The sequence below is a fragment of the Polyodon spathula genome, chromosome 14 (genome assembly GCF_017654505.1).
Source record: "Polyodon spathula isolate WHYD16114869_AA chromosome 14, ASM1765450v1, whole genome shotgun sequence".
Taxonomy (NCBI): Eukaryota; Metazoa; Chordata; class Actinopteri; order Acipenseriformes; family Polyodontidae; genus Polyodon; species Polyodon spathula.
Window position 1 is genome coordinate 17,080,030 of NC_054547.1, and position 17,455 is coordinate 17,097,484.

The 17,455-nt window shown below is 36.9% G+C and overlaps 1 protein-coding gene across 1 annotated transcript in view; it reads right to left on the minus strand.

Annotated features, from left to right (window-relative positions):
- The window catches only part of LOC121326762 (adhesion G protein-coupled receptor L4-like), a 35,917-nt gene extending 28,356 nt beyond the window's left edge, over positions 1 to 7,561 (minus strand). The window contains exons 1-2 of the mRNA XM_041270234.1: positions 7,066 to 7,561; positions 6,702 to 6,848 (exon numbers count right to left, since the gene is read on the minus strand). Coding sequence (XP_041126168.1) covers positions 6,702 to 6,848; positions 7,066 to 7,111 — 193 coding nt within the window. The 5' untranslated portion in view covers positions 7,112 to 7,561. The remainder of the gene's footprint in view (positions 1 to 6,701; positions 6,849 to 7,065) is intronic.
- Positions 7,562 to 17,455: the final 9,894 nt, after the last annotated feature.

The following is a 17,455-nucleotide window of genomic DNA, read 5'->3' on the forward strand; positions in this document are numbered from 1 at the left end:
ACACTAGTTAGCTGTTTTTCTAGTCATTTACCACTAATAACTTTTTATTTCCAATAAGCCTTTATTATTAATCTGGGAAAGCTAATGTTTTTTAGTTTAATTTTTAAAGCTAATGTTTTTTTTTTTAGTTATTTATAATATGGAAGAGCAACAAACTATAACACATGATATAAAAATATATATTTTTATACTAAACAATAGGTGTTAAGAGTTCTAGCGTTGAATGACCTTTTCATAATCAATCTTCAGAGGGAATATACATTTTGAAATCTGCTTGCATTAATTTAAACCCAACAGCAGACCCAACGAAGCACAATTCCAAACGAGGCCCCATTACCAAGCAGCTGCAGAGCATGATCTAAGGTATGTCATTCTGCTGTGTAGTTTAGGTTTAAACATACTTTCCATACATCGTACCTGTTATATAAACTCAATAATCATGGAGTAATGTATCTGAGAATGGTTGTAGAGAGCACTCTAAAGTACTTTGTGAACGGTGAATCATGGAGTATCATCTATCTCTATAGGTTTTCCATGTATTTTATTAATAAGGTATAGTATGATTTTTTTTTTATTTATTGTTTTCCCTCCACTGCTAGAATGACATGTACTTCCTTGCTATATATAACCCATTATCTATGGTTAATAATGTCATTTTTATATTGCCTACTATTGGTAAACAGTTTTCGGTATTGATTTAAAAAAAAAAAAAAAAAAGTTGGTCACACACACATATATATGTGGCAGAGCAAGAGCCCTGGCTGTAAATAGTGTGGGTGTTTATATGTGTTTTGGTGGTGGTTGGCAGGGATGGGTTTAATTCCTGACCCTGCCAAATACATGTGAGAATGTGTCTGTTCCAAAATGGGATAGTTGGTGCTAACTGGGAACAGCCACATGCTATAAAAACAGAACCCAAAGCTGCATTAGGGAGAGACAACCAGGGAGCTGGAACAAAGGGAATGTACAGTGTTTTGATCCACTTGTAAAAGTATAAGGGTTTTTGTGACCGGTAAACCACTTAGTTGTCCGGTGCAGTTTATAACTGAAATGTTTAGTTAGCACTCCTGGAAGGAGGTTTTGGTTTTAATTTTATTTGTGTTTAAAATAAATATATAGGTCTGCCCTGTTTAAAAATGTTACCTATGCTTTGAGTGCTGTTCTTTTTACACAAGAAGAAGTGAAGACGGTCCTACATGTGGCAAGCACCCTCGGTTTGTCAAATAGATATCTATCTATATATATATATATATATATATATATATATATATATATATATATATATATATATATATATATATATATATATATATATATATATATATTTCAGGCATTTATGAAATGAATGCTGTATAAGATAATATGATAAACTTTAACCAATTTCCAAAAATTTACTAACAAAAGTGAGTCAATGAAATGTACTTTAGGATTTGCAAAGAAACGTAAATTACTTTTCGGTCCCCAATTCCCGTAAGATAATACGATAAAATGTGGTTAAATTCCAATTAATTCTCACTCATTTGTGACAGTAACAAACACAATCGTTAACTAATGTAACTTACACAATGTTTAATGGTCTTCACGTGATTTATAAGCCAAAAAATTGTGTTTTTACTAATATTGTTTTTTACTAAATATTCAGTCGCTGACGTGTATTGAAAAATATTAAGCTAAGAGTGCACTCATCAGCCGCTTCTTTACTCAGGTAGTAGGCTCGACGACAGATAAAGGTAGGGAGGAGACTGTCAAGTGGTTTACCCTACCGTTAGACGTAGTTCCACTAAATCTGGAGCTAGATTCTAGTGCCAAGGTACCTTATATAGTGCGGGTGATATAAAATTCTGACGCCAGTATACATGTTATAATTTTGTGTGTGTGTGTGTGTGTGTGTGTGTGTGTGTGTTTGTTTGTATATATATATATATATATATATATATATATATATATATATATATATATATATATATATATATATATATATATATATATTGGGGGTAGCAACCATTGGGTCTGGACTACTCAAATGAACCACCCACACTCATCCATATATACAGGAGAGAAGGTTTGTGTTGTGTGAGAAGTTGTGAGGGGGGCTTGATTAGGGTGGTATTTAATAATTTAGCACCAGTAGGCTCTAGTGCTAAACTTTTAAAACAGTTTAGCACCATTTTTTCAAAATGATTTGCACCACTGTCAAGGATGCTGGGTTAAGGATAAAAGGTTTCAGTGGTCATCTTACACATGAACAGGCATGAGGCCGATAAGCAGGATTGATTTTTTTTATTTATTTTTTTTTAATATTGACACGTGAATACCATTCTCACAAGCAGTACTGCTTAATGGCAGTGTCAAGGACAACAACAATCGTTTCTGAATGTTTAAGTAGGAGTCTGGATTGCTAGTTATTACAATGTTTAATAAATCATCACCTATTCTCTATTTATTTCAATAGCCTACCACCATATTCGAGCCCTGGAGATTCCAAAGCAAAAAAAAAACAAAACACTTATTCACTTGTTGAACATGGTAGCTTGACGACACAATGTTATTTATAAAAGGATATAACTGCGGGGAAAAAAAGAAAATATTTTAAGTAAAATGCTAAAGTGTATTTTTTTTTTAAGCGCACGTTTAAATGTAACGGCTCTCAAACAGACACCTCCTCTCATCTGTGCTTGGGAAGCAAGCTCCACAATGCACTCCTTGTAACTACATCCCTCTTCTCTAAATGGACAGCTAAATCAAGATCCCTGCTATCTTTGGTTGTTTCAAGTCTCCACTAGAAGAAAATGATTGATGTTATGATTATGAACTAGAGTGATTCCACCTATTGCTCTCCATTTAGTTTTTTTTTTTTTTTTTAAACAGAAAATCGGGAGGTTAGGCTGGTATGGGTCATAGCCAGATGATATGACCTTGTAAGCATGAGCAACCTCGCTGCCTATATGAAAAATGCTTTACTGTTAAAAATGTACTGTGTACCAGTTATGTGAACCCCTGATTATAAAGACTGTAATGAGAGATGCTTCTCTCATGGTGTAGGACTCAGTTTGGGCAGTCAGAACTTTCTAGTCCCAAACTAAACAGAATGTGTTTCTTATGCCAGAAGGGCCATCTGTCACAGCACGTACATATTTTATGAAGTGATGAATGTTTTTCTTTACATGAAAATGCTTACATAAATTAATTGCTCTTAAAAGCGATGAACAGCACAGGAACTTAGTTAGAAGCACTTCAGTAAACTTCAAGAAAATAACTATAATAATCAAAATATCTTGGTACAGAATATTTTAATCAGTTATTTTATGCATTATTATAACACTAGTTATATCTTAGACTTAAATTAACTTGAACTGGTAAGACAACCTCAATGGAAAGGTTTTATTCCTGATACAAAGCATTTTTGTGATTTAAATACATATATTTTAAATTTTAGCAAATATAATTCATTGATGCATAGCACAATGTTTAAATTAAATTTGGGACCAGGAAGATGTGGGAACAACTTTAACACCATACAATTAAATACAGCAAAAATGTTTGAGTTCATAATACCAAATGACCATGGGATTAGGAATTTCACTACTATTTTACATTGAATCCTAAGCTTCAAGCATTTGGTCATTTAGACAATAACAGAGAGATTGTTCAGCTTCCATGTTCTCAGGCACAACAACAGCTTCCTTCCTTCAAATGATTACAATTTTGATTAGCAGAACAGTTCAAGGTAAAAAAAATAACAAGGTTTCCAAACACCCTTGCTGTCTTTAACCCCTTCTAGGCAAAACATCAGATGTTTTTTTGCTGAATCAGTTCTAAATAAAATCAATTTCCTTATCAGCTTGCAGCACACAAACATCCTGCTTCTTTTGAACCCCCAAATGGAATCTGTAAAACCGATGTTGCTGATTATCACCTATTTGAAAATACAAAACTCTTAATCCAGGGCTATCTTAAGGTTTTTATTTAACATATAAAACTTGCTGCAAGTTTTTTTTCCATTTGGCTTTTTATGAAAAAAAGTTTGTAGTTGTAATTAGTTGTTAAATCATAATTCCTAGCTGTATTGCACAGACTGTAACATCTAAGATTATGGATCTCTTAGCAGATGCAGCTGTCAGTTAAAAAACATCAGTCTTTGGCCTTAAAGTATAAAAGTTATATATGGGTTCTGGGGAAAAAGCTCACATCCCTCAATTCTTTGTATAATCCTTTCCAATCAATAAGAAACATCAGTGCATTTGATTACAGGCAGTTCACAGTATGCTTAATACATACCCTTGTGAGAAACCCTAGTGAGGGAAAAAATAATCAATGTACTGTAACTATAGCACACACATAAAAAAAAAAAAACACCAGGCAACTGAACATCTTGGTGCAAAAAACAAGTAAAAGCATGGCGAACTACGAACTTTTAAATATGTATAATACCCACTGAGTATAATTAATATATTATTAAAATAAGAATTCTATTTGAATGCGGAACACTGGCTTTTTAGAATATAATTACAAACCAGACAATTAGAATACGTTAGAGTCCAATAAATACTACAATTCCACAGTACTATACAAAACTACTGAAATACTACAGTTTTATGCCCATGCAATATAAAGATGGATTTGCAGATCCTCATTAACACTAACCTTGGACTACCTCAGGTACATTAGGTAGTCCAAGATTAGTGCTAATTGGACTCTGTAAAACCTACCGACTCATGTATAGATAAGGAGAAGAAAAAAACACTTCAAATGTTTTGGCTTCCGTCTTCAACCCTGATGTTTTTCAGAGATCTTCTTGGTGTTTTAAAACAGCCCCATACCAGCTTCAGCTAATAAGCTGATACGAATCATTATCGTTAATGAACACATCTTCAATTACTACCAGCAGTCACGCATGGTAAATGTCTGTTTGAAAACCTCATGTGGAGCACTTTCTGTTTCCTTGACACGGAGTCTGGGGAGAACCCTGTTTCTTATTTTAACTCAGAAACAGTTTCTCAGTTTCTAAAATGAATGACAGAAATACATTAATACAGCTAAGGCTGAGACAGTGTTCCAGCTGCGCTGTTGGCTTACCACAGGGATTCAGGTTCAATGATGCAGACTCCTACTGGAGAAGGTCAAAGTACCAGATCAAGAGAACATGATCTGTTAGTTTTTAGTACAATGTATGCTACTCTAAAGCTATGGTCAATATTTTGCATCACCTAGAATACATTGAAACATAATTAAAAAAAAAAAAAAAAAAAAAATATATATATATATATATATATATATATATATATATATATATATATATATAAACATAATTTAGATCTTTTATTTAACATCATGTAATCAAATAAACTATAAAATGATAATAGCAGAAGTCTACTGAAAGCCATAATAGTAGTACGGTATTTCATGTTAGATTTCAAAATGTTTAACATTTGTGTCAGTATATGGACTGCTACAAAGTTAATGTAACATTATTCAACAGGTTTCATTCCATTTAAATAGAATTCTATAGGGAGATGCAAGACTTTTGGCTATAGCTGTAGGTCCCACCACAGAAAAATTGCCGTTCATGATTTATAAATAAATATGGAAAACATTGAAATATATGTTTGTTTTTTTTATAACACCTGTAACTGTTATATTTTTATAACAACCAACATTTTTTAAATATAATTGTAGTTATTATTTGTCTGTGAAATAGCATAATATGTGCTGGTCTATTTACAAAAAGTACAACAGACTATTAGCTTTCAAACCACAAGGGTGTCGTGTTCAGGTGAGAAGTGGAAACTGAGGTAAAGAAAGGCTCTCTTACAGGTCAGTTCACCATTAGAAATTAAACATTTTATACCGTACATAATCAGCTGATCCTATTAAAAGATTTCACAGCTGTTACATAATTAAAGTCAGATTTTCAACATGTTATGCTTTGCTGTGGTTGGCCATATATTACAACGATATCCTGTAGCTTTTGTTCACGACACTTTGGTATATACCAGGGGCCTCCAACCCTGGTCCTGGAGAGCTACCGTAGCTGCTGGTTTTCATTTCAACCAATTTCTCAGTTCTTAACTGAACCAATTATTGGCTCAATTAGTCATTATTAACAGGTGTTCCAGATCTTTAGCCATCAATGATGAAAAAACACCTATAAAACCTGCTGGATAGGGGCTCTCCAGGACCAGGGTTGGAGACCCCTGGGATAAACTGATTTAGTTTATGATATGTTTTTATGCAGGATGAGGTTTTTACTTAAATAATATATCAATTACTATTCCTGCTGATATAAGGACACCACAGCAGGGGGTTAAGACTATTACTTTCTTTGTTTGTTCCATAAAGGGAAGACAAAGGTAAATAACTTACAGTTTACCATGCAGAAAAAAAGAAAGGCAATACCACGGTACTTAAATATGTTAAGGCTAAAGTTCTAGATGCATAGGCCAAATCAACAAATCAAACTGGAGAATGACTCTACAATTAACTAATTTTACTCTATGATATCTCACCTCCTATAATATTCCTGACTGTACATGCTTTCAATATGCCAATTACTTAAGTTTTAACAAAATGATCAATTACCGGATGTTTTTGGCTTTTGTAAAATCCAGCTGAAATGAAAAATATTGAATCTCCATATCTAATAATACAAATGCTTATTGTAAATGTAAAGCCAATCAATGTATTTAAAATGCTGTTCTTACCTTTGCAAACTGTTCTCCCATTACCTGTAAATCCATTTTTGCAGAAACAGCCATCGGATCCATTAATTGTTTTACAAGTTGCATTTGTATGGCAAGTATCACAGATGTTGGAAAATCTGCAAGGGTCCAGCAAACTGGACATCCATGCTGGTTGAAAACAAATGCATATATTAATGATGGCTGTCAAAATGTATCAGATATTTACAATAATTGACACTATTATCAGCAAATATGTCATGTATTTTGCAGGTACTGGTTACGACCGTGTGAAACAAAGTATCAGTTTATGAGGTCAGAGCAATTCAGGTTAACCACCAGGAAAGATATAAATTGACTGATTAATGGAATTGAAAAGCTTACTTACCCACTAAAACTGCTAGTTTCATTGGGGACTTTAGTAAGGACTCCATTCTTGGAACTGGAAAGGATCACTTTTAGCAGAAACTCTCTGCTGGGTGACGTAGTCCATTTCCTCAAAGCATTTTCCTGTTTCTCAGCTCCTAACCCTTCCATATCCTGCCTTTAATCAACTTTTTAAAAATCTGCAGGACACTCATCCCCTCAGATACAGCCAGCCAGTCAGTTGTTGGCGCAGTTATATAACCGTGCTATACATTTTAGCAAACTTGGTCATCGATCAGTACTGGACACATGAAAGTTTGCTGGTATCCAGTGCTGGTTCAACAGAATCAATGCTTTTTGAAGAATTGTTGGTTCCAAAATATATTTTCTGAAGTGAATTGATTATTTTCTCCACTCTTAATTGAATTGCTGTAAACCTGTGAACCTATTCTTTGTTCTTCATTCCTATCTGTTCCTTCAGCTCACCAGATGTTGCTGGTATTTTCAGCAGAGAAAAACATGTCTTAAAGACAATTACCTGTACACATCTAAAACTACAGTGTGATACATGGTATCACCTTTTAGTCTTATACTTGTTTGTTAAATGCTAAGTGTTTTTGCCTGTCATCAGGTTTCTGTCATTAAGAGAAGCATTCTATCAATCCATTGTGGTGATGAAAGCAACTTACACAAACAGACTGTGCTTTGTAAACCTATCCACTGAAATACACCTGTGGCTATACTCTGTACTGGCACCTAGCAGTAAAGACAATGGAAGTCGCCAGTGAGTGAGTGTATCTTCCATTTTCACAGGACAGTGTGCTCATTGGGGAGTTTCTGTGCAGGCCTGCACGTTTTCAGATGTGATGTCTTTTTTATAGTGAGACTGATTGTTCAGTCTACGGGAAGCAGCTTCTGAATTCCATCCAGATTCTATTGTTTTAGTAACTGGGTCAAAAGTCCAGGTCAGACACACACATAAATATCAACATTCTAAAAAGTGTGACTTCCTTTTTTTTTTTTACATTCAAATTCTCAGTAAATTTGATATAGTACAATTTGAATATGTTAGGGATTATATAATCAAGTAATCACAAAAGTTATTTTCTTACACATTTCTTGATTTGGTAGTTAATTTCTAGTTAAGGAAAAACTAGAAACACTATTGACAAATCCACTCATCCCAGTGGATGAAAACAGTAATTGGTATGTCTTGATTTTAGTCTGAGAACAAAGTGAAGTGTTGTGGCTGTGTCAACTCCAAAAGATAACATACTGCTATTTTCAGATACTGGTTTGCTCCCTTAACTAAATTTAGTTAAATGATACTTTACCATGGTGTGTCTTTATGTTTGGCATACACAGCTGTGTATCTTTCTCAAATTATATAATTCTGCTTATCTTTTCTTTTGTTACTTTTATAATAGTCTATGCATACATACATTGTATTGAATGCCCAAATGCCTGCTTTCTATAATTTGAATAATGTGTGCCCACTGTATGGCATTTATCCATGCTCCTTATCTAAACCCTCTTTGTTATTCACATAGTTGGCATAAAGTACAAGATACACCCATGGTTATTTCCCACAAAAACAATAGGCTTGGTTTCCATGTAAACCGTTCCATGTTAACTCATAAATAAAATCACCAAGTGTGTGTTATTCTAAGGCTTATCTTCAAAGACACACTTGTGTGAGGAACTTTGAACAAAAGGTCTTCAAAACAATTATTTATTTTTTTCAAAAATATTTTATAAAGTCACCAATTGAAAGTGAAAATAATTGTTGATAGAAATGTGTAATAAATCCAATGCATTACCTTCAGCTGTTAAATGTTAGAGTGCGTAGTTCAGGGGGCGTGCAGCAGAGGGCTTCCAATTTCCTGTCAATTAGTACCTATTGTCTATTTAAGCCCTGATCACTTGCACCTTCGCTGTCTAGTGTTTCGTTTTGAATCCTGACTGGTAGCGATACGCGTTACTCTGCTTAAAAAAAAAAAAAATTCTACGAAGATTATTCTTCAAATATATTCTTATATTGGCAAGCTTACCTGCTTCCAAATGGAAAAGCCTTCTGCCCACGCTGTTTCTCCTGACTCGGACGACTTCCTGCCTCTGACTCCTTCACCGGTTCATCTCTGTTCGACCTGCAGTCCCTCCTCTTCCCGGCTTCTGACTGCACCAACATCGCCAGCCCACCTTGCTTCCACCCAGCCTTCAGCCAGGCAAGTGTGCCACTCCAAGCACAGTTCCGCCAGACAGCCCCAGCCGCAGCTTCATTATAAAGATTGGACGACACCTAAGCTGCTGAAAGTTCTCTTCGCAAAGGCTATCCCCGTCCCCATCGGCGGAGACAGCACGTCCCTGTTTTTTACTTATTGCAAAGCCTTATCAGCACAGCCAATTCTTCCTCCCCGTCTGCAATCTTCTGCCATCAGGCCCTCCCCTTTCACTACTCTCGCAGTTCCCGTCCCGGCTGCGCATATGCAAGTCGCTGCTCACGCAGTCCAGCTCCCCCTGCCTGCACAGCCAGCGAAGCCACATCTTCTGCAGCAGCAGTTACACACTTTGCCCGTCCCCTCCACCAGCGATTCCCCTCATGTCATGCTTGATCAGCTGCAAATTTGGCTCCAGCCTCTCATAGTCTCTCAGCTATCCCTCAGCGCTCGTCTCAACAAACTGGAGAACCCTTCTGCTCCCCCTGCCTTCAGTTCCAGTACTTCTATTCCCTTTTCCGGTACGTACTCCTTAGTACCCCCCATTGCTCTCCCAGAGTTCAACCTTGCCTCAGCCACTGCATCAAGCTCCTCTTCTCCTTGTGCTATTGCCAACCATTCTATTTCCCCAAAAATTCGGAAGCGAATAATTGAAGGCAAGGACATCAATCTTGTTTCTATTCTCATCGCCACCTCTGAGTTCTTAGATCACAGAGTGGTCGACTGCGGAGACGTTTCAGTCACCCTGAAGTCCCATGACCCACGACTTCAAAAAAGCCTTTCTGTCTGAGAATTCTTCCTTGCCGTCTCCATTTATCGTGACATTCTCTGTTCTGTTTATCCATACAGATTGCAGGAGCTAAATCGGTATCTCTTTCTCGTAATTGAATTATCTGTGCGCTATGGGGGCACTCTATTCTATCATTACCACAGCGCATTCTCAGCCAAAGCTGCTGCCACCCTTTCAGCTGACAACCGTATCACGACTGGTCCCGTTCCGACCCAGATCTCTTCACCCATATCTTCAGCTGCATTCACGCCAATTCCAGCAGCGCGTGCACTTCCACAGCACACTCCACCTATTTATGCTCTAAGACAGCAGCTAGCTCTCTTCAACCCAGTCCTCATCCCTTGCCCTCTCTTCTCAGTTCAAGACAATTTACCCCCCCGTTCATTGATTCCTCTCACTCCTATCATCACTCGCCTCCACCCCCGCCTCCGAGCAGACCTCCCTCCATTCCTCCACTCTTGCCTCCGAGCAAGCCTTCCTCTCCACCCTCGCCTCGTGAGTAGGCGTCCCTCCTTGACTCCACCCTCACCTCCAGAGCAGGCCTCCCTCCTCTCCTCCTTCACCTTCTCATACAGGCCTTCGCATCAGTCGTCTCTGGGGGGCAAGTGAATTTCACTTCCCCGACCTCAGGGCTAGGCATCAGCCTCCCTTTACCTTCAGGGGGGTTCTCACCATGTGAGTCAGAGCGGACCCCTGGCCACACTCTGTTCTTTTGCAGCTCCTGCGCTTATCTTCCCTCACTCAAGGCTCTGTTCCATACTAACCTCTATGCCTTGTTCTTATTTCAGGTCCCAGGCAGCATGAAGTCTCGGCCAATCGGGGGTCTATTGAGCTCCCCTTTACAGAAGTCTCAGATGCTGGGTACCTCTCCCTCTCTATCTCCTTTCGTGTCCTGGTCTTCCGGGACCGTCTTCCTCCTGAGGGGCGGCTCCCCGAGTCATAACCCTCGTATGTGTTTTTGGTTGCAGGGTCCTTTGCCCCTGGGTTGTGTCGGCATCGCTGCCCTCAGTCAGTGACCACTTTCTGTATCCTGTCTTCGGTTGCTGGGACCTTTGCCCCTGGGTTGTGTAGGCATCGCCACCCTCAGTCAGTGACCACCTTCTATCCTAGCTTCAATGTCCAGCTTCGCTGGTCTGCTACTAGAGTGGGCCTCGCCTGCTCTTCTATCCTAGGTCCGGTCCTTTCTAGCCGGCACTCTGTCCTACTTACTGCTCCCTTCTGCTTCTTCTGTCCTATCCTTACACCCCCAGCTCACGCCCCATGAAATACACATTAAGGCTTTATCTTGTTAATTCACACAAACAGCTTTCTCAATTTGAAATATAATTAAAACAAACTGAAACAATGGTAGTTTGTATATTATTGAGGGAATGTTCTATTTCTATACATTTCAGATACATTGCACCATTGTATGCAATATTATATTAGTATCTCAAGTGTAAACATGTTTATAATTTGATATCCATTTAGAAAACTGACACAAATCAAAGAACATAAATAATGTAATGTAGTAACATGTTCTAATGTATAGTTAGAACATAATTTTATGTACTTAAAGGATTGCTAACCCTTGTATTAAAATGCATAATTTTTATTAGCAATACCAACATTGATCATATGTTTTTTTCTTTAAAAAAATTCTAATCACTTCCTGTGTTGCCATTCTAATGGTCTGACTGAATCCAATAGTTTAGCACCAGAGATTAGCACTGGTGCTAAATTATCAAACCCCGCCCTAATCAGGCCCCCCTCCCCTCGCTCTTCAATGTTTTTCGTGTTTTGCGTTACAGTAAATATTTTTAACAAAATGTACTCCATATCTAATCACACTCATATTTGTAATCATGCATACTTGCTCTGTATTCAGACCATGTCCCTCTCATCCATGACAAGACTGGTAGCAACATTTATATTTTTGTTTGTCAGGCAAGATCTAACGTTATTCTTCACATATATTAAATCACAGAAAAGCTTCTTTTACATTTAAAAAAAAAAAAAAAAAAACATGTCTACTGGCCCCAGAATTTAATGTTGTTGGCACTATATGAGGTACCCTGGCACTAGAATCTAGTGCACTTCTGTAAAATATCCCATAGGATTCTTATCAGAGTCCAGACACAAAACAAAGATTTTCCCATAAACGATACAGTAACCTATAAACAGAGCCTAAAATTTTAGTTAATCATGTTAAATTAGTTGCAACAAAACAGGGAGATTAATTACACTTTGTCAATACATTCCATCACACATCTAAAATTTATTGGCCTTTAAAATCTATTTTGAGATGTACTGTATAGAGGGGTGTATGATGATAGTGGTATAGAAGTCTTAAGGGGGACATTATAATGAGGTGGTTAAGAATAAGACTTTGATTGATGTTAAGGATAAAGATTAAGTCAATTGTGTTGGAGTTTTATGTGAATATGTGGAATACTATCTTTTATCTTGTGAAACATTTGCAGAACTGCAGAGCCCCAGGTGTGAGAAACGTTGCTCTGTCTGTATCTTCAGATGTGAGCTGTACCTTTTAAACCGTTAGGCCAGGTATTTTATTCCAGCACAGACTAGTGTGCTACTTCTTTATAGTGTCAACTACTTTCACAGCACAGTACAGAGCATTGTAAATTAATCAAGTTATTGAATGAAACAATGAATAGAATTAAAAATAGTTTGAATAAAAGCTCCAAGTACTGTAACAAGAAGGTAACCACATATCAGTTATTGAAAAGGGAGTTGTTTATGGAAGAGAATCCTAAAAATCCTAACACTGCTCTGCATTAAAATATTTCATATTTCTAATAGTCCCTATTGTGAAGTATTTGCCGGTAGATTAGATTAGTCAAAATCTGTATTTCCATTAAGAAACGCAAATGTATTCACTATATTAGATATAACTGCATGTATTGTTTTTGTACTGACAGTGCCTTTAATTGCACAGGCACCACAGAAGTACTCCAATACATGGTCATAGAAGTAAAAGAGACCTCTATTCTCTTTGACATCTATATAATGAATGTCAGTGGGAGGTGGTTCAATATGGCAGAAGTGCACAATAAAGCTGAGCCTGTGCTGTCTGATAATCTCTTCTTAATCCTGTCCGCACTCACTATGGAGGTGACAGCACATTCTCTCCTGTGTTTAATATAATAACACTAGAAATGACACCCTGGAAGGTGGATATGATTTCTCTGTCAATCATTTCCTGAGTTTACAGTTATTATTGTTATATATTTGGTGTTCCTTTCCCTTTCATCTTATTCTTTATGATGGTCTTAATTGTATCCAAAGCAACTAAATAAAAAAGAGATTCGGGGCAACCTGGAGAGCATCCTTTGCTAAGTGATGCTTAATGTAATCAAGCTGTGTTACAAATATACAAGCAACCTCAGCAGTTATGCACCCTGCTGAAGCAAGACATGAGCTTAATGTTCACAAGACGCCTGATTCTGGTCTATGGCATTAGAGTTGGGTTAAAAAAGGATGAGGTTCTCATATGAATGTCTGCTAAGAATTGATGGCTGTATATGATTCCTGGGGTCTCCTATAAGAAAGATACGCTTGCCAACTCTTCTATATTTGCCAGGAGGGTCCCGTACTGTGTACCCTTGTTCCGGACAGCTCCCGGGGAAGCCAGTGGAAGGCAAGGCAGGCGTGTGCCAGGATTGGTATCATTGGTGACGTGAGAGCGCCCACTCCAGTGCTGTCTCTCAGCTCACCGAATTCTTGTAAATACCAATCCTATTGGAATACAATACTTCATCTTTACTTTAGTGTAACTAGTGTTTTTATGGTTACAGTCATATCTGATTAGAAGTTATCTTTCACAAAGTACAATAACACTAGTTTTTTTTTTATCCATTTTCTAAGGATTTCAAGTTGTTTAAGTGAAGTAGTCCATTCTGTGACATTGAAAATAATTTCAGCTTCTGTGTTTTTAATTTTAAAATTTCTGTATTTTTATTTGCAGTGGTGAGGTTTAGCAGAGACATTTCCACAGCTGAAATTTGATGTAGACAGATTGAGAGATGAAACGCCTGTTCCAGATAACAGACAGCACAGATATCCCCAAAGAAGGGAAGGTAGACAGATTCTGGGGAGTTGTGGGAAAGCAAGCAAGATTTAGGCACTTGTCATCGTTAATGAAGGCACTTCTTTGCATCCCTCGCAGCAATGCAAGCAGTGCGAGAAATTTCAGCATGGTTAGGAAGACTGTGACTGAGAACAGGATGAACTTGGATAACTCTACTGTATGCATTCTAGCAAAGTACTGGCTGCTGTCAAATATGCAACCTATGCTTGCAACCAGAGCCTCAAGGGCAGAGCGAGTGTTTGAATTTGATGGCTATGAATATTGATTGCCTCTTATGTGACCCAGACCTGGGACAAACATATTTACTCTTTGTAATAAAAGTTTGAATAATTTTTCTTTTTTTCACAGTTATCATTTTAAATTATTCAGTTTTTGTTTTTGTTTTTTCCATAAAGTAAACATTATTTGAAAATAGGCTCGCTCTGTTAATGACAGCAAGTGTAACTGGATATTGATGAAAGGCTAACAGGGACATGGAACAACCTATTTTGAATTCAGGAAAATCATTAAGCTTTAGTTAATGTTTGTTATAGTAACATAGTTGCCAATATTTTTCCAACTCTATTTGTAAAGCTGTTAATCTGTTTGCTATGCTTCGCCTTGAAAATCACTTAAAAGAAGCATTCACAGTCATTCTGCCAATAATAAAGTGGAATATATTTAACTTGTATGACTTTGTTTTGTATCCTTAAAACAGAACAAGAGACCTACTCATGCATTTAAAAATCCTATTTCGGACACCGCACAATATCTACCTTATTTTGATAACCTAATCTTGACATGTATGGAAAGGTTGTGAACAGAATCTACTTTAAAGGAACATGTGGAACCATTTCATTTTAAAAGGTGATGTGAGTAACAAATGTACCATCTATGTATTTGGAATTGTTACCTGTGCACTAATCTATTATTTGTTACCGTATGTATCCTTATCTATTTCTGTTTCTGTTTTTCTGTGATAAAACAGGGTGCATTGAGAAACTATATATTTTAGTGCGGCTTTAAACAAGACATCTGTAAGCTCTACACAATGTTGTTTTTTACATATACTGTGGTTTTCTACCTATATATTGTGGTTGGGCAAGGGTGCAAGGTTAGCTCCGTATTTAGTCAAGTATATTTTTTTATTTATTTTTTGTTTGTTTTTTCCACATTCCATGCTACATTGAAAAACTGTGAATTATGTAAATATGTGTGTTTAAATTTGATAAAGATTCAAACTATACTTAATCTCTAATAATAATTACTTAAGATCAAGGAGTATACTGTATGTCAGTTGCTACATGTGAGCACAGTGCTGTATCATTCTTTCAACAAACAAATGACTTGTGCAAAGATTGGACCATTTTATTTTGTTGTAAAATTAATCAACAAAAAATATCTTTTGATATTTCAAAAACACTTGTTTTAAAAAAAGCAATTGTTGTTTGCACCTGTTATACTACCAACCCTTAGTCTGTCTACGCACCAAGTCAAAATACAAGTACAGAAATGCACCAGTCTGACATACTCTACTGGCAGCAACACACGCATAATAACTAAAATGCAGAAAACAAACTACTTCACCTTTGACAAATCATTCTCCATGTTATTTATTGTAGATAAAGTGTAGAAAATACACTAATGGCATTGCAGTATTGAAAAACAAAACATTTTAACTGCTAACATGTAGTTTTTGTAGTTTATTGGATTTTAATGACTTAATATATTGCTTCTCTATAGCACAGTAAACATAGTTTTTGGTGGTATATTAATTTACTTCTAATGTTTTCAAATAAATACGAAACAGCAACATTCTCCAAATATAGACATAAGGGGGAATTCTATATACAGCGTAATAAAACAGTAATGTATGAGAGGGCATGAGTTACTGTGGGTATTGTCAGCATTGTGTGTTGTTAGTAACCAACCAAGCAGTGACAATATACACGGTAACCCACGCCCTCAAGTACGTTATGCTTTTATAAAAATGGATTTACTAACATAAATATAAATAAATATAAGAGAATTAGATAGTTTCTGAAGAGTTATTAAGAACTTTGGAGGATAACCTTCTGCAACAGAAAATAGTTCCTATGAACTACTGATACTTATCCTCCACGGCGATGCTGTGGAGTGTTCCTCCGTCAAGATGTTGCTCCAGAGCTTTCAATTTTCTAACGCCGGTTCCCAATAACTCTGCAGGGAGTCTCCGATCTGTGACCGCTAATGGACATAATTTTTTTCTTTTGCAATCCAGCTTTGGACAGTTTCTACATTAAGGTACTGAGGATGCAATGATTGGTGTATATTTGGGTGGTGCCTGCCTTTCTGCATATTCTAGGCAACATTATTGAGGTAATTCACTCTCATTGGCTCTAGCCTATGCCATACACTGCACTAATTAATCGTGTTTTATTCTCCTTTGTTAGGATGAAGATAAAAGGCAGGTGGATTTGCTGGAAGTTTTGACAAGTACTTCTCTAGTGATGCTACTGGACCCAAGCGATTCTCTTCAAACATGAATCTGCGATGCGGTGATGTTTCGTTCAAAGGGTTTTTATGATTTTTTGTACTTTCGTTAAAGGTAATGGTGGCATACTTAACTCTGTTTTCATCTGTTTTTATAACAAAAGAATCTGCAAGTAGTTGTCTGTTTCCTTCTTTTCCCCTGTAACTGGACATCAAACCAAACTTTACTCACAAGACCAACAGCTGTGTCAGGGTTCAGGACTTCAAAAGGTTTGATTATTTGAAAATCTCTTGTGAGATGTTATGTTTTATCCCAGCTTTCTCGTCTAAGTTTTTTAATTGTACCCACGAACACATTGTTTGAACTTGTGACTTCTGTGTTGCTCATTAGACACCAGGATAAACTTAACAGGGGGTCATTTAAATGTCTGGTCAATCCAGCACAGAGCCTAACATAGCTGCTGATTCCATATTGCTCGCTTTTACAGTTTCTGACTGTGCCATAAAAATATCTAAGAACATTATTTAGCTCTTCTTTTGTTAGTTATGTGAATTCAATGTGTAATTTCTTATCCCCATTAAATGTTTGCATTCACAGCCCACTCTACCCACCTCAGTCCAAAAGAAGGGATACGTTCTACCTCGCCACGCTTCAGATCACGATTATCTGCTCCAAACCCTATCCATACATTAGCTCCACCTGATAGATCGTCAATCTGCTATAGACATGGCCACAATATTACGTTTTATGGTTCTAAACAGATCTGCAATAACTTCAATTCCTGAGTCTATTACTTTCCTTCTTTCAAATTCCTTCACATCTGCAGCTTCTATGGCGACGCCCACTCCAAATCCATCTGTCCAT